Raw genomic sequence first — 26636 nt, 5'->3', positions numbered from 1 at the left:
CAACTACCAAGTCTTCAGCAAAGTGGTAAAAATAGAAAACTTAATACTCATAGTCACACTACACTATTAAAGTCTTAAAACTTAGAATATATCTAAAGACTCTCATAAGAGGAGAAATGTAGATGTCTTGTGATTAGTAGATAATAAACTCAATATTCTTAATTTTGTTAGTAATCGATCGAACACTACTTGAAAACAACTATTCCACTTAGTAATGAAATGTTTTAAATGTTTTTGGAAATTCTTGCTTCCATTGGACCATTTGTATCTATATGTATTAGGATCCAAATTCATGGATTTCTTAGTTCGAGAAATCAAAATAAGAGGATCGAATCAATGATATTCCTCATTTTATGAGTAAAAAACTAGTATCTTTCGAAGTACGTAATCATCTCAATTAACAAGTATTATTTTTAGGAATCAAATTATCGATTTTTTTAGTTTTTTTAAATATCTAATAGTTTCTTATACTACTAGATCAATAACTTATTGGTAAACTCAACTTTACATGCACTAAAAGTGTCCCTCAACCTTACATACAAGATTAGACATGATCATAATAAATTTTGTTGATATTAATAAAATATCCTTGTATTAAAAGAAAATACCTTAAGGGCATTTTTAAAATTTACAAATTAAGTAAGTCAACATTTTTAATGCAATATCATTTTCATAACTTTCTTAAACAATTTCCCAAAAACATGTTAACTTTTTCAACATTCTCCTAATCGGGTGTGTAAAAAATAAATGAGACAAAATATTATTACACGACAGGAAATAGAAAATAAGGAGACAATTAGACAGTGGCAACCCTCAGTAAATAACAGCTAAAAGTATATATATTTACTTGACAACAAATATCAGTCTAAAATCCCAAACCCATAACAAAAACCTCACCCACCAGTAGCAGAGTGCTCTGCCCCCGAAATACCCAATTTGTTTATCTTTTTCACATTTATATGCTCTGTAATAAAAACAGAGCAACCAAAAAAGCAATAACATCGAATAGCCGTATTATCGAAAGAGATTAGTTCTTTACCGGAGTGTGAGCTATAAAAAAAACTGACCTAATAAAAAACCACAGTCTCTAGATTCCGATCAAGGGTTCCTTCATTCTGAAAATGTTGCTCTGAATAAATAAACACAAACGTAACCGCTCCACCGTTCAATGGCGGACCCGGAGGTTTTGCCATGGCTGAAATCGCTTCCACTCGCTCCAGAATACAGACCAACCGCTTCAGAGTTTCAAGATCCAATTGCTTACATTTTCAAGATCGAGAAAGAAGCTTCTAGATACGGAATCTGTAAGATCATTCCTCCGCTTCCACCTTCTCCTAAGAAAACCGCTATTTCCAACCTCAACCGCTCTCAACCGTCTTTCACGACGCGCCAGCAGCAGATCGGCTTCTGCCCCCGCCGTCCTCACCCCGTCCGCCGCCCTGTCTGGCAGAGTGGGGGCCACTACACCTTCAAAGAGTTCGAAGCCAAAGCCAAAGCATTCGAGAAAACCTATCTCAAGAAACACTGTTCAAGCAAGAGTAATAACGTTGTTGCTCCTTCTGCGCTTGAGGTTGAAACTCTGTATTGGAAGGCCACGTTGGATAAACCGTTTTCCGTTGAGTATGCCAACGACATGCCCGGTTCGGCTTTCGGTCCAGCGAGTAATGGAGGTGAGAGTGTGGGTGACAGTGCTTGGAACATGAGAGTGGTTTCGAGGGCGAATGGGTCGTTGTTGAGGTTTATGAAGGAAGAGATTCCTGGTGTTACTTCACCAATGGTTTATGTGGCTATGTTGTTTAGTTGGTTTGCTTGGCATGTTGAGGATCATGATTTGCATAGTCTTAATTATCTTCATTTGGGTACTTCAAAGACTTGGTATGGTGTCCCTAGAGATGCTGCATTTGCGTTTGAAGAAGTTGTTCGAGTTCATGGATATGGTGGAGAGATTAACCCTCTTGGTGAGTCACTCTGCCTCTCATTCAGAGTATACTAACATTTTGTTACTCTTATATATGTTTGAATTGATGGAAATGGATTGAACAGTGGAAATATACTAGGTTTCATTGTTTGGACTGCTTTAATAGCAGAATGGAATGAAATGAAACCAACTTGTATTCACTTCATTCCGTCATAAATATTCAAACAATGGTATGATAACTGTGGAGAGATAAACCCTTATGGTGACTTTGACTTGGTTGACTCTGTTTTTGACTTAGTGGACATAACATAACATTTTGTTTGCGCATCTTGTGGTATACTCTGAGCAAGTTTTTTTCCTTCTGTTTTCCTTCCCATTGACTTTATTTTCATTAAGCTTCATAAATAAAATTTTATGAAGTTTACATTTGTTAAGAGGATGATATATGTTATAGTATTTACATGGATGTTGTTCTCATTCAACAGTTACTTTTGCTATCCTTGGTGAGAAAACTACAGTGATGTCGCCGGAAATATTTATTGGTGCAGGTGTTCCGTGTTGCAGGTACTTAATTTTATTAATGTCCTGCTATATTTTGTGAATGCATGCATCTCAACATTAATTTCCAATTCCATTGAATCAGGTTAGTTCAAAATGCTGGGGAATTCGTTGTGACATTCCCAGGAGCCTATCACACAGGATTTAGTCATGGTAAGAAACTTACAGAATTGAAGAATGTGACTGTAGAAGGCTTTGTTATTCATGAGTTTTCACCTAGCATTTTAAGCTTGTAGGAGAGTTGGTATTTTATGGGCTCAAAGATCTCTCCTGCGGGATGGGGTGTTAGTATTTGTGATTATCATTTCTGGCAATAACTGAATGTTTCTATTCCTTTGGATGTATGATGTGCAGGTTTTAATTGTGGAGAGGCATCTAACATTGCGACACCCGAATGGTTGAGGGTGGCTAAAGATGCTGCTATTCGCAGGGCTTCGATAAATTATCCTCCCATGGTTTCACATTTCCAGTTACTTTATGACCTTGGCCTTGCTTTGTGCTCTAGGTTTGTTTCTACCTATCGAAACTTATTTTTACTGGGTATAGGAGAGTCCAGCCAAACTCTTCTATCTATTTCTTTTGCTTTGTTTAGTGGTCCTGACTCATTTTTGTATATTGACGATTATTAAAAATGTTATGTTGTTAACCTTTTGATGATGTAATTGCATACACAAGTTCAAAATATGTTGATGAATCATTCTAGATATAATCCGACATATATGTACAGCTTCTGATCAAGATATTGTTAGTGATTGCCTTTTAGGTTTTCCCAGGTGAGAATTTCATGTAAACTAATATTGTTTCTCATGGCATAAAGGCTATTAATCTGATGACAATTATAGCTGTTACAGTATATAACACCCTGTAAATATTGTCTTCTTCATACAGACTCCCTGGGGGCATCAGTGCTGAACCACGCAGTTCTCGACTTAAAGATAAGAGAAAAGGTGAAGGAGAAACTGTAATCAAAGAGTTATTTGTACATGACGTGCTACAGAACAATGGTTTGCTTCATGTACTCGGCAAAGGCTCTGCTATAGTACTTCTTCCTCATAGCTCTTCTGATTTTTCTGCTTGCTCAAAATTACGTGTTGGGTCCCAACAACTAAACCCTGAGTCCATGGACGTAAGCAATCCGAAGGGAATAAATTCTTCAAAGGGTTTGATTTCTGATGACCTGGCTTTTGTCACTAATCATGGAATCAGGCAAGTAAAAGGTTTTTATTCTGTAAAAGAAAAGTTTGGTACGCTGTGGGATTCCTCATTGATTGTGGGTGGTAACATATGCACTTCAAGTTCAAAGACACTACAAAAAGACACTGAAAGAGAAACAAATCAAGGAGATGGGTTGTCGGATCAGAGACTATTTTCATGTGTCACATGTGGAATATTAAGCTTTGCATGTGTTGCTATTGTACAGCCTAGAGAACCTGCAGCTAGATCCCTTATGTCAGCTGATTACAGTTTCTTTAATGATTCGATTGTTGGTTCTGGATTAACTAGCAATAACTTCACTGTTGCCCATGAAGGTGCAACCATTCCCAAGTCTTGCACAAGTACAGGCAGGTTTTATTTATTAGTTTAATATTATAGTTAGAAACTGTTTCTTCCCGATCTTAGGATAACGACGACGTCATGTTGTAGGTAATTTTCGGGTCCGTGTTATATGCCCATTGGGAATTATGCCTATTTATTTGGTCAGTATCTTTCTATATGTAAAAGCTAAGGTTCATGGCCAGTCTGATATGATAACTTCCTACTGTAAAACAGCAACACTAATGCTGAGTCTGTAGGGGATATGGCCTGGTTCTGCATTGGCCTGAGCCTGAGATGAGGCTATCCTGTTTTGATCCCTGCATTTTTTTTATTTATGTTTGCTACTCTTCATCATATTGGGTTCTAGTTCTACAGTTGAGGAATACGGAGTGGGGTAAATGGGAGTGCATCCCAGATTGTACCAATCAACTGAGGAATAAACAATTTTTTATTCCTGGGTTCTGCTTGCCACTTTAAGTTGTCTTTTTTCTTTATTTGAAACAAATTATTTCCTTCTGTGAAAACATTGATTGTTATATAAATCACCTAATGGCTGGTAGGTCTGCCTGTTAGTCTACTGCATCTATATTTATCTTTTGTTTTCAATTTTCTGTCTTTTAAACTCAGTTGGATCCTTTTGTGCTCATGTAAAGCAGGGAGATGGTTGAGTTGATTAGTTGTATATTTAACTCTTGAGTGCGGAATCTTAGAATGTTATTGTCATGAGCTTATAATATTTGCATCATAGTAGAGTAGTAAGAAGCATCAATGGCTACACATCACCTTTAGCGGTGTGCATAAGAAAAGAGGCAATTTATTTATCTAAGCAGCTAAATGCCTTCTCTATCTCCTTTGTTTTATCTCCCAAAATTTGTGCATATAAGTTCACAGTTTCGATTTTCCATGACCAAGGCATAACTAGTGACACATTTTGTCCCATCATGCAGGATGGACAGAGCAGAATGCCCATGAAGATTTATATGATGCTCCTGTTCAATCTATCAAACAACAGACACAGATTGCTGATCAAAATTATGTAGAGGCTTTAAATACCGAACAAAGAAAAGGCAGTACAGCTCTTTCGTTATTGGCTTCAGCATATGGAGATTCCTCTGACTCTGAGGAAGATAAGGGTGAATCAGATATTGCAGTTGAAGGTGATGAGTTGAACATGATTAATCATCCATCAGCAATTAGATCTAAGGAGATATCCTGTTTGCCTTCTCACACTCAAGATTGTCATGCCAGTCCAGGGGTTAGACTTGATAGAGGAGGTGATATTCCTTCGAATAGTACTGAAAGTTATGAGGATTATATGCATAAGAGGGTTGAGCACATTATGAGTCCTTCTGACTACTCTGTTAAGTCAGAAGATTATGACATCACTTCAGGGGTTGCATTTAAAAATATGGCGGCAGTGCGTCATTCCATGTCAAATTGTTCCCAAGATGCTGAAACATCACTGTTAGGCAAGGCTGTGGTTCCTATCGATAAACATGTTTCATTGGTTCCACTGTCTGATGAAGACTCATCCAGAATGCATGTCTTTTGCCTAGAGCATGCTGTAGAAGCAGAGAAGCAACTTCGCCCTATAGGAGGAGCACACATATTACTTCTATGCCATCCAGGTATTGTGGTTGATTGATTAGCTATTCCCCTTAAGTCCTTTTATTAATAAAAGAACACCGTTTATAGTGAATTCCTTATCACATTTCCAAGTTCTTTGCAAAGAACTCTGCCTCCTTTCTTTTGTTTTTCCAAAAAAAAAAATGCAATTGAAACTTGGTTATTAAACAGTCTTATGATGGAAGTTATGTTCAGTTTAGGTAGCCAGGTAAGAGAAGTGTGGTTTTAGTTTGTTTTTTTGTTTAGATGAAAAAGCTATTCAAATTTACTAATTGAAAAAGAAGTGGTCTGATAATCTGATTGAAGTATTTCCATGATATCATAGACTTGTAAGAAGGTATTGTGTGATGTTAATGCATCAGCATGAACAATGCATGAAACTGAAATTCTTTATTTGCTCTCATATTTTAGCCCTAGAAAAACCGTTTAGTTTATGATTTTCCTGTTATGATGAGTAATAACAAGATCCATTCACTAATCAGGGCATCGGTGATGTTCTTTCTGATTTGGCATATTTATGTATAATTGTCATTTACCTCTAGTAATTGGTGTACCACCTCGTAGCTACTGAATCACTTTTGAGCTCTCTTCATTTATTTGCATCATTTGTAGGATTATGATTATGAGTGTTTATAATTTATAGTTACTGGCATTTTTCTTCTTGCAAATGGTTTATGATTTATTTTACATAATTCTCTACAGATTATCCCAAAATAGAGGCTGAAGCTAAGTTTGTGGCAGAAGAACTGGGTATTGATTACACGTGGAAGAATACTGCATACAGGCATGCTAATAAAGATGATGAGGAAAAGATCCAATCAGCTCTAGACAGCGAGGAAGCTACTCCTGGGAATGGGGACTGGGCTGTAAAGCTGGGAATCAATCTCTTTTATAGTGCCAATCTTAGTCGCTCTCCACTTTATAGCAAGCAGATGCCTTACAATTCTGTTATTTATTATGCATTTGGTTGTAGCTTTCCAGCAAGCTCACCCACAGAACCCAAGGTCTATCGGAGAAGGGGCAACAGGCAGAAAAAGGTAGTTGCTGGTAAGTGGTGTGGTAAAGTTTGGATGTCCACTCAAGTCCATCCCCTTTTAGTAAAAGGAGATGCTGAGGATGTTGTGGATGAGAAAAGCTTACATGGGTGGCCATTACATGATGAGAAAATGGAGAGATCAGAAGGCACCTACAAAAGCAACACTATTATAAACTCTGGTAGAAAAAGGAAAATGGCTGTGGAGAGTGGTGGATCCAGGAAAGGAAGTTTTGCCAAGAGTGATTGTCTTTCAGATGATTCAATTGAAGATAAATCGAATCACCCCAAAAGGAGGATTCTTAGAAGTAAGAGAACCAGACATATTGAGAAAGATGACACAGTTTCAGAGGGGGATTATTCTCCTCTGAAGCATCATAGGAGGCCTATATGCAAGCATACAAAAGGCATTGAAAGTGATGCAATTTCAGATGATTCGCTGGATGATAATTCTCATATACAGCTTAGGAAGAATGTTAATGCCAAGGAAGCTGAATTTATTGAGAACGATGTGGTTTCAGATGATACAGTGGGCGATGATTTTGATTGCTCGCCCAGGGAAGAGCTTAGCAGCAAGCAAGAGGCAATTTCAGAGGATTCATTGGGTGTTGGTTCTCTTCAGCTGCATAGAAAAACTTCTAAAAGCAAGCATGGCAAATACATTGATGAAGATGTGATTTCTGATGATGACCGAATGGAGGTTTGTTTTCAGAAGCAGCAGAGGAGGAAACCTAAAACAAAGCAACGCAAATGCCTTGCTGAAAACATTACAATGGCATCTGATGACCAACTCGAGCACCACATGCGAAAGCAGCAACAAAAGAATCCTAAAAGCAAACAAGATAAATACCTTGCTGGAGAGGATATTATATCTGATGACCAATTGGAGCTTCATTCTCACAAGTATCCAAGAAGGACTCCTAAAAACAAGCAAGCCAAGTGCATTGTTGGGAAAGATGTAATGTCCGATGGTCAGTTGGAGAAGCAGCGAAGGAGTGTTCCTAGGAGCAGGCAAATCAAATGTTGTGATAGAGAAATTATGGATGACTCGGCTGAAAATAATTCTCATCTGCTGTGTAGAACTCCTAAAAGAAGGCAACCTAAATGTATTAATGAAGACAATATAAATTCAGATGATCAAATGGAGGATGAATCTCTGCAGCATAGGAGAACTGTTCGTGGTAAGCAATCTAAATCACGGACTCTTCAACACATGAAACAAGCCAAATGCAAGGATGAAGACAGTGCAAATTCAGATGATCAAATGGAGGATGATTCTCAGCAGCATAGTAGAACTGTTCGAGGTAAGAAATCTAAACCACAGACTCTTCAACAGATGAAACAAGCTAAATGGAAGGATGAAGAGGATATAAATTCAGATGATCAAATAGAGGATGATTCTCAGCAGCATAGGAAAACTGTCCGAGGTAAGAAATCTAAATCACAGATTCTTCAAAAAATGAAACAAGCTAAATGGGAGGCTGAAGACAATATAAATTCAGAGTACCAAATGGAGGATGATTGTCAGAAGAACAGGAAAACTGTTCGGAGTAAGCAATCTAAATCGCAGACACTGCAACAAATGAAACAAGCTAACTCTGTCCGTGTGAGAAGGCCGGCATCTCAACCTGTGAAGAGAGGGGCCCAGACACGAATGAAATCGAAGACTCCTCGGAAAATGAAGCAGCTACCTCGTGTGCAGAATAATCAATCTGAAGAAGAGGAAGAGGAGGAGGATGTGGAGGGGGAGGGAGATGGAGAGGAGGAGGAAGTAGAAGTAACTGGACCTAGCACACGCCTTAGGAAGAGAGTCCCAAAATTTGAGGAGTCTGAAGGAAAATCAAAAGAAAAGGAAACCAAAAGGAACAGTGTGAAGAGTGCTACAACTGCAAAGATTTCAGCTCGGCATGCCAAAATTAAGGAGGAGGTAGCAGAATACCAGTGTGACATTGAGGGGTGTACAATGAGTTTTGGGTCTAAACTGGAGCTGATGCAACATAAGAAAAATATTTGTCCTGTGAAGGGATGTGGCAAGAAGTTTTTCTCACACAAATATCTGGTTCAGCATCGCCGTGTTCATGAGGATGACCGCCCCTTGAAGTGTCCTTGGAAGGGGTGCAAGATGACTTTCAAATGGGCATGGGCTCGCACGGAACATATACGAGTCCACACTGGTGAACGTCCTTATGTATGTGCCGAGCCAGGTTGTGGGCAAACATTCAGATTTGTTTCTGATTTCAGTCGTCACAAGCGGAAGACTGGTCATACAACAAAGAAGAGTTGTTAATTGTTAATAGCAGGTGTAACTGGTCTTATTTAACATGGTTGATGAATTTATGAATGTATTGCTCAATTGTTAGCCTAGGACTAAATTTTAGCAACAGTTTAGGATATCCCAGCAATTGTCATTTGGAGTAACTATTAATTCTGCATTTTAGGGTGTTCTTGTACCCATTTATTTATTGCAATCAAAGCAATTGCTTGGATATGAGTACATGATTCTCATACATTTCATGTCTCATGCAATTGATGTTGCTAAATTTCCACCTACTTGGTATGGAAGTCATGTGCTTGGCACATGCTTCATGAAAACTGTACTCATGAGATGCCAAGATAAGTATCTCCAATTTTTTTTTCATACTACCAAAAGTGTCCCTTCACATTTTTAATAAGGAACTAATTATTTTTGGGTGCGTGATTGCCCCCTAACAAGTGTTGCTCACAGGAATTGAAACTTTGACATTTTGATCATCTTGGGATCTAATGGAGCCTTATATCACTATACTAACGTCTTGTTGGTTATCTTGCATTATTTGACATAACATAGTGGCCAGTAGTGCCCATAGGTGGATCTCATGTTTTCTCTGTTTTTCTGTTTGAGTGATGTTTTTTTATAAACTGGGTGATGTTATTTGAACATTACTCACTGCTATATGACATTATAGCACCACTCACAACTTTCAAAATAATGACTTGTAGATCCAAGAAAGGCTTACTGGATATTAATTCAAATAATGTAAATGTTAGGTATAACTAATTTTCTTGGAAAATTGCTTAATTCACCAAGGCATTTTGTTTGTGATGACACCTCCCCTTTCCTTTTCAGATCAGATCAAAACAAAGATCAAGACAAACAAGTGCAATGAAAATTTTAAATGAACATGACTTTAGTCTAAACTGTTCCAAAAACTAAAATTCTGCAATATTGTAAGAGGAAAGATTCACTTACTCTCTATCCTAACCATTAATTTTAGGGAAATCCAATGGTTTGAATCAGTGAGTAGATTTAAATTATTAGATGTTCATAAAATTGATGGCTAGGATTGAGAATAAGTTTAAAAAACTCATCTTAAAGTAAGTAGATCTCCACTCATATTGTAAATAGATTAAATAGATTATTATCAAAAAAAAAGTGTGGCAAGTACAACTAGCCACTCTAATTTATCTATTCACTTTTGTCAGATATCAAGGAAGATCAGAATGATGAAGAAAACATAACTTTACATATTTAATCTATGTGATTCTGCATTTTTACATTATTTTCTTTTATTTCCAGTTTTAGTAAATAGAAGTTATTAGGTAGTTAATTTTCATCTTCTTCCTATATTAGGAAGTTTTATATCTTCTGTACAATTCAATGAATGAATTTTTTCTAGTTAACATTTACTTCTTCCTCTCTCAAATTCCTCTTCTTTTCTTCCTCCAAATTGATTGTCATCCATTGCCATTGTTGAACCGATGGAGGTGTTGAACTTTCACATGGTATCAGAGCTTCTTCTTTGAAGAGATTCTGCTACTTTCCATTGCGCATCTTTTGTTTTGGTGATTCAACATTGTGATTCAACGATCTCTACATCTCAATTTCAATTTTTTTGGGACATAATTTCCTTCATATGGAAAATCGTGTTGATAATCACATGATGAATTTGGCTAACCCAGTTCAAGATAATCCTTCTCCTTTCTTCATACATCCAACTGAGAATCCCATAACCGCATAACCGCTTTGGTTTCTAAACTGTTGAATGGTGATAACTACCATTCCTGGTCCCGCGCTATGAGTATGTTTATGACATTAAAATGATAAGATAATCATGATGACATTAAAATTTAATCATTTACAATTTTAGATGATGGCATCATACAAAGGCATTAACGTGTAAAAACATACATCACTTCATTTTAGGCTATAATCTATAGGTTTAATGGTTTTATTTTATATAAGACAATTTTATAAATATTAAACAAATATTTGAGCTTTAACATTATAAATCTCCATTTATTAAAGTTGTTTTCTTGTAGATCAATGATCATTCTCTGAATGACAAACTATCTCCCCATCTATATTTTTTGGCTATTCAGTTTTGATTTTCCTACGCAATATTTACTTTTATATAACATAATAACATAGTAGGTGGATTTTGATTACCTTTTTCTACTTTTATATATGCATGTGAGTTGATATGCTATTTTTAACATTACATTGGAAAACACAAAGCTGAAATCATGCGGCAGAAAGCTATGTAGTCTTTTACAAGAAAGGTAAAGCTTCAAAAAAGATAATAAAATATGTCAACTCACAATGCAAGAGTCAGAAATAAATATCAGCAAAAGTCACTTACCCTCTTTCATTTTCGTAAGTCATCTCTTCTTCTCCCTTAACAGGTCAAACCGGGATGCCAAACCCTTTCATTTCCCCTTCTTTCATTTTCAAAAAAACCTTACTCTCTCAACATGCTATTTCTTCTCCATGATTCATATCCTTCTCAGGTAAGATGCAATGTTCTTTACCTGGATTATCGTTTTCTTCAACAAAAAAAAGGGTTATGACTTTATTTTTCTGATTTTTTGTTTTCTTGAAAACAGTTCTTCTTTAGTTAAAACTTCTTCCTTTGAACTCTCTTCTTAACAAGTACATCTTTGTGTAGGGTTGAAGAAAGCAATTTTTATGCTCATTCTTCGTTTATAGCTGGTATACAATATTATGCCCATAAGGTAACGCTTTTGTTTGTTTATATAAAGTCTCTCCCATAATTTGTGTTTCTAGATTTTGAGGATGAATTAATATATATTTTAAAGTGTATGAGTATCTAATCTTAGTTATATATGTTGTTGTTACTTTGTTTGTGTATACAAGGCCTCTCCCATAATATGTGTTTCTGAATTTTGAGGATGAAGTGATATATATTTTAAAGTGTATGAGTATCTAATCTTAGTTATATATGTTGTTGTTACTTTGTTTGTGTATACAAGGTCTCTCCCATAATATGTGTTTCTGAATTTTGAGGATGAAGTGATATATATTTTAAAGTGTATGAGTATATAATCTTAATTATATATGTTGTTGTTACTTATTTTAACTATAGAACATCTTATTTGAACATTGTAACTTTTTAAACTTTCCTCATTTGATATGTTTAATTTCATTTTATAAAAAACATTAGTAATTGTTATATGTTGTCTCACTTATGTTTCGTAGGTTCTGGATTGGTGTTTATGATTTTGATATTTTTGAATGTAGTTTGATATTCAACATTTATTGTTCAAATTAATTCTGTTGAGTTACACATGATTTAGATGATTGAGATATACTATAATCAGTATAATGTGTGGTTCATTCTGTATACTTCTATACTAAGTTACTTTGTCATTTTTTGTCTTAAAAATGTTATTTTTAATTCTTTTTTGTATCTTTCAATATATATAGTTTGTATTTGTTACTTTTTTGACATTGTTTGACTTAAAAATTTGATGTTTAAAATCTCATTTTGTTACTTTTTGTGTTGTTCTTCAATATTTAACTTTCCTCTTTTGACATGTTTAATTTCATTTGTTAAAAACCTATATAATTCTGATTTGTTGTTTCAATTATATTTGGTAGATTCTAGAACGGTGTGTATGGTTTTGGTATTTTGGAATTCAGTTTGATGTATACGAATTTATTGTTCAAATTATTTTTGTATTCAATTAGAGATTGGTTACATTATTAAGGATACTATAATTTCTGATTCATTCTGAATATTATTTATTCTGTGATCTAATCGTCGGTCAGATTATCAAAGCAGACATCTTATGGACTATCCTACTATGATCTCCTTCTTTATCTGTTTTGTTCATTTTGTACCAACATTAAAATTTATTTTGTGTCAGCCTTAAAATTATTTTGTAACATGTTAGATAATGTTATGCGGACATTTTTTAAATGAATTGCATATGTATGACTTACATTGTATGGACTGTTATATGGATACAAAAAAGTATTATTTTCAACTATTAATTTATATAATTTTATTACTAAGTAACACAAGTTTTTGAAAGCAGATCCAAATCTGCAGTAATAAATAAAATGCCATTTTCAAAAGTAAAAATTTCAAATTTTATGGTTAGGTAATCTTTTAAATAGGAAGCTAACATTTCTGTACTCATAAATACACCATCAATTGGTAAAGTGAACTAAAAAAAGTGAAATCAAAGTTAACACTAAATATTAAAGAGAATGTATTCCACCTGTAACAGGCCATAAAATGTTTGTTCGGTTATTACTGTTTGGATTATTGTTTAATTATTTAAGTTATGCAATAATCTTACACTTGGATTTATACATTATGCATAAAACAAGACTTGATTTTGTGAATGCATATCTATTTCGTTTGATATCAAATGGATACAAATAATCCAAACATCTATTCTTCAATACCAAGAAATAAAAGAAAGTCAGTTTTGAAGGATAACAGTTTAAATTATTCAAGAACAAAACAACCACGTTCAGTGGTGCAGTCCCAAGAACAAAATTTTACACAGGTGGAAATGAGTAGAACCCCACTTTCACATATAGATTTAAATACTGTCAACTTGAAAGAGAGCTATGGTTTATTCAACATCAACGGTTGTTCAACTTCGATATCACATACCCAACCATTAGAAATCCATGACAAGGCTAGGAAAAAAAGAATTATCAATCAAGAATCTATAGGCATAAATCTTATGAATAAATATGGCAAAATGTTAGATGTTCAAAATTTGAACAGCAATGCAACAACAAAAGAAAATATGGTTCCTTTTTCATCAACGGAAAGTTATAGTCACCAATTCAATGATCATACAAATGAAGATGATGTCAATTTCGAAAATGACATAGAAGGTATTAACTCAATTATTTAGTTTATTATTAGTCATTTAATAAGTTAATTTAATTATTCTCTTTAACAATAATATCTTATATTTTTTTTATATTTAGACGATGTTAATATTGAATACTCTTCAGAAGATGAAGATCAATTTGATAATTCCCATATATTGTCAATGTTTCAAAATCATCAAGGTTATTTACTATACATTTTAAAATTTAATTTATAGTACACAAAAATAGCCACTAACATTAAAATTGTTTGGTTAGGTTATTCTGATATTGGTGATCCTATTATTGAATGTGATCATTGTGGAGCATGCATGTGGTATGAAGGGCAAAAGCATAAACATAGAAATACTACAACACCCAAATATGAACTCTGTTGTAGTGATGGTAAAGTACAAATACCCTTATTGAAAACACCTCCTCCAATCCTTCAACATCTTCTTTTTGATTTGTACTCTCGTAATAGTCTAAATTATCAAAACAATATTCGTCTATATAACATGATGTTTGCCTTCACATACGCGGGTGCAAAATTTGATAGATCTATCAAAAATGGTAGAGGTCCTCCAACTATTAGGATACAAAGGCAACCATGTCATTGTATTGGGAGTATGTTGTCGATGCCTGGACAAGGCCCAAAGTTTGCGCAACTTTACATTTATGATACATAACATGAAATTCAAAACAGAATGGAAGGATTAAGGTAAATAATAATATTACTATGAATAATAATGTCATTTTTTTTTATATTATGTGAAATCTTATTGATTTGTTGTTCAATTGATGAATATAGGAACAACAAGGTTGATTCCTAAGTAGTTTTCCAATTATCACAAATGTTGGATCAAAATAATGTTCATGCAAAGTCCTTCAGAGTGGCAAGGGAAAGATTAAGAGATTGTGTAATTCCTAATTTGAAATTGAAGCTAATTTTTGAAAGGAGTTCTGATGGTAGAGTGAATAACTTACCAACAATTTCTGAAGTGGCTGCTTTAATAGTTGGAGATATTGATTCAACATAAAAAAGAGATATAATTATGGAGACACAAACTGGTCATTTACAGAGAATTGATGAATTATATGCAAGCTATTTAGCTTTTCAATATCCATCGTTGTTTCCATTTGGGGAGGATGGTTATAGACATGATGTTTGTCACGTTGCCAGATCTGATTTTGAAAATAGGAAACGAAATCGTCTAACAGTGAAAGAATAGACATCCTTTATATTGCAAACAAGGAAGAATGAGGCTCAAACTTTGTTGAGGTCAAGAAGACTATTTCATCAACTTTTAGTTGATGCTTATACTATGGTGGAGTCTGATCGACTATCTTTTATATAAAAAATCAATCAAAGTTAAGGGTTGATAAATACAGAAATTTGAATATGTCTCAAACAAATGACCAAAATGAAAGATCAAATATTGAAAAAAGAGTCATATTACCTTCAACCTTTGTTGGTAGTCGTACGTACATGGATCGATTATACTTTGATGGGATGGCCATTTGTAGTTCATTGGGATTTCCTGATTTGTTTCTAACAATGACATGCAATCCAAATTGGCCTGAAATTGTAAGATTCCTTAATCCTTTGGGTTTGAAGCTACATGATAGACCAGATATAATCTCAAGAGTGTTCAAAATGAAGTTTGAACAGTTGCTTCAAGATATAAAGAAAAGACATGTGTTGGATAGAGTAATTGCGTGTAAGTATATATTTCACAATATATTTAGCTTTATCTCATATATGTTACTATATAAGTAATTTTAGATACTTATTATTCCTTTATGATTTAATGTTATTTCAGATATGTACACAATTGAATTTCAGAAGAGAGGTTTATCACATGTGCACTTGCTTATTTTTTTTGCATCCTTCTAGCAAATATCCTTCTCCAAATGATATTGATAGAATTATCTCCGCCGAGATTCCAAATCAGAATGATGATCCTGAATTGTGCAACTTGGTGAAGTCACATATGATTCATGGTCCATGTGGTTCTTGCAATAGGTATTCTCCATGTATGAAAGATGGTAAGTGTTCTCGGTATTTTCCAAAACAATTTCAACAATCTACAATTGTTGATGAAGAAGAATATCTTGTTTATATGAGAAGAGATAATGGAAACATTGTTGAAAAAACGGCATCTCTCTTGACAATCGATATGTTGTCCCTTATAACCCGCATCTATTAACTAAGTACCAAGCTCATATTAATATGGAGTGGTGTAACCAAAGTACCTCAGTTAAGTACTTATTCAAGTATATAAACAAAAGGTATGATAGGATCACTACTGTTATTGAACCAACAGATGATGGTGCATCGCAGGCTCCCGGTAACATTGATGAGGTTAAGCAATATCTTGATTGTAGATATGGATCACCATCAGAAGCATATTGGAGATGTTTTAAATTTCCAATTCATGGAAGATAACCTGCTGTTGAATGATTATACTTTCATCTTCCAAGAGAACAACATGTTTACTTTAATGATCACGAGGATATTGGCAACATTCTTTCAAGACCAATTGTATCAGAATTTATGTTTACATCTTGGATGGAATCTAATAAAAAATATCCAGAATGTAGAACTTTGGGTTATGCTTAATATGTGTCAAAATTTGTTTATATGAAGAAAACTAGGTCTTGGAAGCCAAGAAAATCAGGTTATACAATTGGAAGATTAATTTGGTTTCTTCATGCACCGGTGAGTTGTACTATCTTAGGATGATGTTGGCAGTTGTTAAAGGAGCAACATGTTATGAAGATATTAGAACAGTTTCAAATATTCGATATGAAACATTCAGGGGTGTGTGCTTTGCCTGTGGCTTACTTAAGGATGATAGAGAATACATTGAAGCACTAAGAGAAGCAAAGGATTGGGGTTCTGGTTTCTACTTGAGGAAATTATTTGTCACAATGCTTTTATCCATATCAATGAATAGACCAAATCATGTTTGGGAGAACACGTGACAATGGTTATCTGATGGAATTCTTTACAATCAAATAAATATCTCCAATAATCAAGGTATTCAACAATTATATTACATTTTATTATTATAACTTTATTTTATTTAAATATCTTAAATTATATGACACAATTTATAACTTATAGTGTTGGTGCTTTCGGATGAACAACTACAAAATTTAACTTTATTGGAGATTTAAAAACTACTTGAAGGAAATTGGAGAAGTTTGAAAGACTATCCTTCAATGTCATACCCAAATGGGTACATAACAAGTCAATTAGGCAATAGACTAATATATCAAGAGTTTAATTATGATACATATGAATTAAAGAGAAACTTCCCTACTTTTTTCAACTTTTTAATAGGTACTTCCAATTTCTTACAACATTCTTTATGTAATGTTAGTACTAATAAATCTATTTCTAATAATAAGATGATAACAAACAATTTCATTTTATATTATGCAGAAGAACAATATCAAATATTCAAGACTATAATGCAAGTCGTTAACCGTCAAGAATGCCGCATGTTTTTTCTATATGGTTATGGAGGAACTGGAAAAATGCACATGTAGCGTACTATAACATATGCATTGAGATCTCAAAAGCATATTGTATTGATTGTGACTTCAAGTGGTATAGCTTCTTTACTATTACCCGGGGTAGGACAACACATTCTAAATTCAAAATTTAATACCAACTTTGTTTGCAACATTCATCAAGGGACTGAACTTGCAGAGTTATTGAAACAAACAAAGTTAATTATATGGGAAGAAGCTCCAATGGCACATAAGTTTTGCTTCGAAACACTTGATAAAAGTCTTTGTGACATCATGGGAACAACAAATGGCTCCATTTTGTTTGGAGGAAAAGTTTTAGTATTTAGAGGTGATTTTAGACAAATATTATCGGTGGCTCCAAGAGATTTTCGTTCAGATATTGTGCATGCAACAATTAATACTTCTTATCTTTGGCATCAATGTATAGTTTTAACCCTAACAAAGAACATGCGTTTACAAAATCATGACAATGAATCAGATACCAAGCAATTCTCTGAGTGGATACTAAAGATGGAAAATGGGAAATTATCTTAAGCTAATGATGGTTCTGCTGAAATTGATATCCCAGAGGAACTTCTGATTGTAGATTATGATAACTCAATTGATGCGATAGTCAGTAGCATCTACCCAAACTTATAAGAACATTACAAGGATGAACAATTTCTTCAATGTAGAGCAATACTTGTATCAACAATTGAGATTGTTGATCAAATCAATGAATATGTTCTGATGAAAATTCTAGGTAAAGTATTCAATTTTATTTAACATACACATTATGTTAAATGTATTAATTTAATAGATTTATATTAATAACTATTCTAATGTATACTTACATGCGATGAAAAAGAATAATTGAGTTCAGATGAAGTTGATATGTCTGATGCTAATGACAATGAATCATTCAACATATTAACTCCTGAATTTCTAAATTCACTTTCAACATCAGGACTTCCAAATCATAAGATCAAGCTGAAAGTAAGGACCCCAATTATGCTCTTAAGGAATTTAGATCAGTCTGAAGGGTTATGTAACGGTACAAGGTTGGTGGTTACGAAGATGATTAATCATGTACTTGAGGCAAAGATAATATCTGGAAAAAAACATTGGAAATATCACTTACATTCCTAGGTTATCAATGTCATCATCCCAATCTCAATGACCTTTCATGCTTATCAGAAGACAGTTCTCTATAATTGTGTCATACGCTATGACAATCAACAAGTCGCAAGGGCAATCACTAGAGAGTGTGGGGTTGTATTTACCTAGACCAGTATTTAGTCATGATCAATTGTATGTGGTTGTTTCAAGAGTACAGAGCAAAAATGAATTGAAGATATTGATACATGACAAGGATGGTAAATCATTGAAGACAACGACAAATGTCGTTTATAAAGAAGTTTTCCAAAATCTTTAATAGTTAACATGTTTTCCATATAAAGAAGTTTTCCATCTAAATTCATTCAATTTTTCTTAACATGTTTGCTTTTTTTAACATTACAGGTTCAATGTCATTTCATTGTACCACCATCTTTACATTAGCAATGGATTAAGCAAAACATGTTTAAGTATGTATTCCTCAATCACATTTCATTTAACAAGTTATGCAATCACTTTTTAATTAAATTCTTACAATACATATTATTATTTGTGTGAATGCACGGGTCTCCTACTAGTTCAGACATAAAGTAAGGTAACTACATTTGTATTACTTTTTTAAGTCAATGATGAATGATAAAATGATAACGTATAAAACTTATACATTTTCGCTAAATACATTTTTTTTCTCATATATATATATATATACACAAATCTAGAGGTTTTTTTTGTAAACCAAGTGAATTTGATACAATTCAGCTAGAAAATGTAAGAATTCAAACACTACTTAATGAGTAATGGAGGCAATTCAAATTTAAATGAAGCCAGTTCAATAATTCTTACAAAATGGTGGCTAATCAATCAGGAATCAGAATCTGTCTGGCATCACTTGTTCTTTCTTGTTAACTTTGCTAGCTCATTCATCAATCCTTACACAATCCATAATAAAGTGAGAGAAAAAGAAACATTGTTTCTCAAAAGGCCAAATCAATGATAGAGCTGGAGGCTTCAAATATGTCATACCAACCCTAAAACTTGATTTGTGAGTGGTGGTCGAGCACATCTTCTATTTCGGGATGTGTATTATTTCATGTATCCTTTCATTTCTACTGATCAGAAAATACAAAGTTAATATATATTTAATTATTATTTTATTTTTCTAACCAATGAAAAATAAAAGATACATGAAATTATATAAACTTTGGGATAGAAGAAGATTTGGCTCCCTCAAGATGCTTACCTTTTAGCTTAAGCTAAAATCACTTTTTCCTATAACCAACTATTGTCAATTGGAACTTTTTAACTTATGTAGTTATATTTTAATTAAATTTACAATTTAATCATTATCATAAGAATAGTTTTAGAAATTTCATAAAGGTTAAGATTAATCTTTGAAAGAAGTATACATTTGAAGTTACATATATTTACAATGACACATTTTTATTCCGATATTAATATTCAACCTTTGAAGTTTTTTAAGATTGGCCTATTTTTAGTAGATTATCTAACAATTTCAACATTCAAAACTCAAAACTATTATCAATCAAATATTTCAAATGACAGTGCAATTGATACATAATTAATTGATGAGACTATATTAAACTTACACATCAACCTGAATATATCAAAATTAAATTCTATACATATATTCTGTACTTTTTATAGCATGAGTCACAAATTGATTTAAATGTATACTTTTTATAGCATGAGTAACAAATTGATTTAAATTTAGGATTTAATATATATACACTAACAGTGTAACTGTTTTTTACACTATCAACCTGACATTCAATCAAACAAAAGTAATACAAATTAATAATACATAATATAATGATATAATATGAGTGTAAAAAAAACTTTACACTAACTATACATAAATATTAAATTCTTAAATGTGAGGAGCTTTCGTCCAAGAATTTTCAAGGTCGGTGGGCATTAATGAGATGCATACCTGTGCAACTAAAGTTGCTCGCATATTTACTTCCAAGAGCTACTACTACGAAACTGGTAACCAGTATGCATCTTTTTTCCAGCCAAACACATTAAATTATAAACGGTTGGTGTTAGATATGTCTCATTCACGTAGACACGTACTTTCCAACCCTACTCACTAGTCACCGTAAATCAATATCTTTTTCAGTTTTTTTTGTATAATCAATAATATTTTATTATCTTATTGGTGATGAATCAATCCATTTTAAGATGCGTGATTGTCCTTTCTAGTAAGTATCGCTTTCAAGATTTGAAATACTAACATTTGATTTATTGTGGCATCTAATGAGACTTTACATCACTAAACTACCATTTTATTGGTTCATATTTGAGGACTATATGGACATTAAAAAAAATAGAGTTTAATATGATCTATTTTTAGTAGTTTAAAATATTAATAATGCATTTAAATATGCTTTCACTAATTAATAAGCCTAACACAATAAATAACCTAATATTTAGATTGTGGACTTGTGGTATGTGTCCAAATACAAGAAACATGCATTACGCTTTTAAAATATGCAATATGTTTTTAGGAATAAACCAAAAAAACCAAATAGGTATTAGGAATCTATGAAAAATAATGCAAACGTAGGATTAAATTAAGAATAAAAATATTTAATATTGTATTGCAAATATTGAAATATCAAATATAATATGAATCATATTAAGTGTGTCACTTTGATAAGCTAAAAAAGTTTTGTTAAGCTAGAGCTTGACCTTTTAAATATATAGGCTTTTTAAAAGCCTTAACATTATTTTTATGAAACGAACTAGCCTAAACTAAGGGAATATGAGCAGAAGATTCAACTACATATGTCATCTTGATTTTTTTTTTCTCCACTATAAGCTACTTTTTTAATCTAACTTGTTTTGGTTATTAGTTTAGATTATTGAAGGTTTTATTTTAGGGAAAAAAACATTTTCACAAGCTTCAATATGATGAACTTTTTTCCAAATTATAATCTCTCATATTATAATGATAAATAAATATAATCATGATTTAATTTCTCTCAAACTAAAGAAACCCAAGGGTTGTTATCTATATACAATATTGGAATAGGAACCGGGTTAATGTATATACTATTACTTGCCTCATTTATAAAAGCAATATGATAAGTAACCATTAATAAATTCTTTTAATGTTGATTTTCTTAACATTCTCCATTTTCAAAGAATACAGATTAATTGTCCCTAACCTTGTCATCAATCAAATAAAATTGTGATATCTATTAAAAAATTTGAGTAATACAAACATACATATCAATTTTTATTATATATCAATATTTTATTGGAATGAGAAAGAGTTTTCATTCCTTTTCAAAGTGACTAAGAGAAATCATAGAAAGATATGTTAAAGCCTTAAAAGGGTATAAAATTTCTCATTTCCCTTCAGCATCTTCATAACTATTAGCTCCTCAATTACTCTCTTATGAGAGTACCATGAGCACTGAGAATTTTCCTACTAAATTCTTCTATAATCGTGACATACACAAGAAAGTGACACATGTTACTTATAAACCAATCACTAATAAATAAAGTATCACATTGTGATATTTGTTATTTTCTTATGAATAGAAGGATTAGTAGGACGATTTAGTAGAAAAATATAGTAGGAGGATATAACAATTTATTATTGATGTAATCTGAAACTGACCCAAGACAATGCAGCATGCAAGACTAAATTCAGAGCATGGAACAAAATACAGCAGAATATAAATATAGGTAGTAGTTATTACTTCACCTAAATTTTTGTCTCCCTTATTGGTAGTTATGATACTATTTATTAAAATTTATGTATAGTATGGAATATATAATAAGCCTCAAGCTTAATAAATAGAGCAAGTTGGTACCTACTCTCTGAATCAAATTAAGTGACCATTTTCTTCTATGGCACTCCTCTCTTCTAAAATCATTACCATATGCACACTCTTCTTAGTTCTGCCAATTTCTTCTGCAACAACTAATAATGAGAATCAAATAAGACCCTTTAAGAAGGTTTATGCCTTTGGAGACTCTTTTACTGACACTGGCAACACTAAAAATGGTAATGGTCCAAGTGGTTTTGGTCATGTATCAAACTCACCATATGGAAAAACCTTCTTTAACCATTCCACTAATAGATACTGTGATGGAAGACTTGTTATTGATTTTGTAGCTGAATCACTTTCATTGCCATACTTGACCCCTTATCTTCACCGGAAAAAGAATGAATCTTCTGGAATGAACTTTGCTGTTGCTGGTTCTACAGCAATAAATCATATGTTCTTTGTTAGGAACAATCTTTCCCTTGATTTCACTCCTGAGTCCATTCAGACACAGATTCTATGGTTTAATAGGTACCTTGAGAGCCAAGCATGTCAAGGAGTGGAATCAGGGTGCAAAGATTTTAATGAGACTCTAATATGGTTTGGTGAGATTGGAGTAAATGATTATGCTTATACTCTTGGATCTTCAGTCTCAACTGATACCATAAGGAAACTAGCAATTAGCAGTGTCTCTGGAGCCTTACAGGTAAATAATATTGCTTATTGGTTATAATTTGAAACTCAAAAGCATATCTCACTTATATTTTCTTACCACATAATAATTTTATTCCCAAGCCGACCCCGATCACTGTCCGTGGATATGATTTATGATAGAGCATTATGACATTGTTGGATCTATGTTGCCGACCTTACCTAGTGAAATTAAGACTTGATTGTTGTTGTGAGAAATGTTATTTTACACACTTATACAAAGATACAGCATGTACATAGTTTTCATCGTGTTGTCAAAATTGTCCTAACTTTGTTTTGTGCAGACATATGCTCTGTCTCCATGTAGAAGTGTAAGAACCTCTAAATGATTTTTACTCTTTTCTTGATTATACATACCTCACAAATCACATCTATACAGTTTTCATCATTTTGTTAAAACTAGTCTTACATTGTTTTCTGAACACCTATTCTCTATCTCCATCTTTCCTTCCTAATATAATTTTTATTCTTTTGTTTTGCAGGCAGTGCTTGAGAAGGGTGCCAAGTACCTAGTTGTACAAGGTTTGCCACCAACAGGCTGCCTAACATTAGCTATGTATCTGGCTTCTCCCGACGACCGCGATGAGATCGGATGCGTGAAAAGCGCCAACAACCAAAGCTACACACACAACCTTGTACTGCAAGCTAAATTAGATGAACTCCGGAAAAAGTATCCTCAATCTGTCATACTTTATGCTGATTACTGGAACGCCTACCGCACAATTATCAAGAATCCGGACCAATATGGATTCACAGAGGTGTTCAAAGCCTGCTGTGGATCACAAGATCCACCTTACAATTTCAGCGTGTTCGAGACATGTGGCACGCCTAATGCCACGGCCTGCTCAAGCCCGTCTCAGTACATTAATTGGGATGGTGTTCACCTAACTGAGGCTATGTACAAGGTTCTTTCTAATATGTATCTTCAGGGAAACTTCAGCCAGCCTCCATTCAATTTTTTATTGGAAAAGAAAGAGAGGCAAGGGTGAATGGTTCATCCAAGAATAATATTTGTTACTTGATTGTTCTCATGGGTTTAGTAGAGTGCCTGCTAATATAACATAAGGGAATCTGATTTTATCTTTTGTGCTTGAACTTATGTCTGCTAATGTAACTATATAAGTGAGGGAACCAGATTTCATCTTTTGTTATTGAACTTATTTCCACAGCATCATATATTACAAGTTAACAATAATGTTGTGTTTGTGTCATTTGTCATGGCTATCTTAAACTTGGTACCAATTAGTGGAGAGGTTCTAATATAGTAAGAATTTCCATTGAGTAAAAATGAATAGACCTAAACATTTATTCTTTGTCAAGAAAGCAATAAACGGTTTGCTGCATTTGTTCATATTCTGATACTGCAAAACAGCTTATATCTGATAGACTGATACAACACATTAGTAGTTTGCAGACATGGCATGTGTATTTAAACAAGCAATTATAAGTAGTTGCTTGAAAAGGTGTTATGTTATGAAATTTCTATTTAAGGCAAGTTCATTTTCTTGTGATATCTTCATAAACACTGATATACTTCCTTCAACAGAGTGTAATAAACACTTCACAAACAAATGATCAAGGATAAAAATTGACCAGATTCTATACACTTATGATGGCTGCTTTTTTCTCACCTGTACATTTTCTTCAATTAAAATAAGCACTCATAATTCATGAAGAAAAGAGCATCAAAGGATATTCAGGAAGGCTTGTAACAAAGAGATAGAACCCCACAAATTCTAAGGCTTTGTTTGGGAGTTAGGAGGGAAAGGGAAAGAGAGGGATCAAAGCGTTAGGAAGGGAAGGGAAAAGGAATGAAATTCTCTCACTCGTTCGAGAGTATAAAATTTAGATGAAGGAGGATAAACTAATGATAATGTAAGAATATTTTTTTTATTTTTCCTTAAAAATGAAATTAACAATGAGAAATGAACAATAATATGTAATTATATATTATTACTAAACATATTTAGCTATTTTGACATTTTATCTCCAAAAAAACTCAAATTAGGGAAACTGACTCATGGAGGGTTTGAGAAATCCTTCAAAACCTTCTCATCTCCTTGATCCAACTCCCAAACAAGGAAAAGACTTTCCAAAGTCATCCCTTCCCTTCTCTTCCAAAATCTCACTCCCAAACAAGACCTAAGAGTTAACTCTCTATACATCCCCGACAAAAACAACAAGATTTTGGCCTTATTAACCTGCAATATACCCCTCCCTAAACCCCACTAAGTGAAAGTCTCAACTTCATTCACTAGGTCACTTTTTTTTAGACTGCATATTATTAACAAAGTGATGAAAAGATGTGCTAACAGTCAATAATAACCCGATTCTTCTAGTCACATAATTAACAACTACTGGCTTACAGGTTTATAGAATTAAAATGAGATCATTATTACAAGTATAAAGTATTCATAGCAATTTGTACACATAGCACTACAGCAATTAAGCAAAACCATTTTGGTCCAAGACTCTAACCAGATACCACACTCATTTTCTATATCTGAGTCCAAATTAGAATGCATTCTGTTATCCTCAGCACTGTGGATGCTGTAACCTTTTTCTTGACTGATATTATCATCTACTAAATAGAAGGTAATATAACACCTGCAGTTAAATGCTAGAAGAGAAGATCACTATTGATGATATCAAGAAGTGCCTCGCCTTAGAACTTCATTATAGATGCTTTCATTACACAAGAATATATATTTGGTTTCCTCAACTAATAGATAGATATACAAAAACAATAGAATTGAAGAAAGAAGCAACATTAATTGAAAGTAGAGAAGAATAAGGAGCAGATGTAGACAACCTCTAAATCTTGTATACGTCGAACACCCTCACGTATTGGTATTGGACACGTATCCGACATGGATACCCTCGAATTAGTGAAGGATACGTATTCGTAGAGTATCCAAAAATTAAAATAAAAATGAAAAAAAAAATGAATATAGGTATTTGATACGTTTTCAACAACAACAAAAAAATGATAGGATAAGATATGTTTTATCAAAGCTAACAGACATCTCAATAATCAAGCAAAAACCAACTTATTTAAGCAAGTTTATGAATTATTCTACTATATTTTGTAGTTTTGGTACTTGGAATTTTAGAGGACAATGATTTGAATTTTCTATTATATTTTCTAATTTGTATATTTTGATTTACACTTATAATTTTATGTATATTTTTTTACTACTTTATACACGTATCCCTGAACGTATCATATCCCATGTTTTAGAAAAAATGTGTCTACGTATCGGATACATATCGTATTCGTATCTGTATTCATGTTTCATAGTAGACAACTAACCTTATACACAATTACATGAAATAGGTTCAAATGACTTGAAAGTAGACATGAACATGAGCAATTCATCCACGGAAATAAACACAGAAAAGTGGGTTTCAATTGATAGTAAACTAACTTCATTTGAAAGCAAGTCTTGCCTTTCCCCTTGGAATAGAAGCTGCCATGCATACAACTTTAAATTCAAACCAAAATATTAAATATGAATCATATCATTTTAACATTTATGTATTGTATTCTCAGGCTCCCCTTTATTCCAAGTATCAAATATATGCAAGTAAATTAACCTATACAATGATTTATAGGCTTCACCACACTAAAATGGAAATTATAATGCCAATAACTCTACTAAAAGTAAAATAGAACTAATCTCAAGATTATCTTATAAAAGG

At 33.1% G+C, this 26636-nt stretch overlaps 2 protein-coding genes and 1 pseudogene across 3 annotated transcripts; 2 read left to right on the top strand and 1 right to left on the bottom strand.

Annotated features, from left to right (window-relative positions):
* Positions 880–9219, top strand: LOC109362418 (lysine-specific demethylase REF6). Of its 2 annotated transcripts, none has more exons than XM_019608212.1 (7): positions 880–1958; positions 2404–2482; positions 2562–2629; positions 2831–2981; positions 3365–4005; positions 4960–5640; positions 6341–9219. In XM_019608212.1, exons 1-7 carry the CDS (start codon positions 1169–1171, stop codon positions 8956–8958), a joined length of 5028 nt encoding a protein of 1675 aa, XP_019463757.1. In that variant the 5' UTR covers positions 880–1168; the 3' UTR covers positions 8959–9219. The 2 variants fall into 2 exon arrangements, with proteins under 2 accessions (XP_019463757.1, XP_019463749.1); XM_019608204.1 differs by having other exon boundaries at positions 3365–4038.
* LOC109362412 (GDSL esterase/lipase At3g48460-like) lies at positions 22224–24145 on the top strand. The gene is made up of 2 exons (XM_019608191.1): positions 22224–22929; positions 23417–24145. Exons 1-2 carry the CDS (start codon positions 22306–22308, stop codon positions 23921–23923), a joined length of 1131 nt encoding a protein of 376 aa, XP_019463736.1. The 5' UTR covers positions 22224–22305; the 3' UTR covers positions 23924–24145.
* Positions 24583–26415, bottom strand: LOC109339291 (annotated as a pseudogene).

Source organism: Lupinus angustifolius, chromosome LG01, assembly GCF_001865875.1.
Source record: "Lupinus angustifolius cultivar Tanjil chromosome LG01, LupAngTanjil_v1.0, whole genome shotgun sequence".
Taxonomy (NCBI): domain Eukaryota; kingdom Viridiplantae; phylum Streptophyta; class Magnoliopsida; order Fabales; family Fabaceae; genus Lupinus; species Lupinus angustifolius.
The sequence above is the reverse complement of the archived record's forward strand: the minus strand, read 5'-3'. Positions and strand labels throughout refer to the sequence as shown.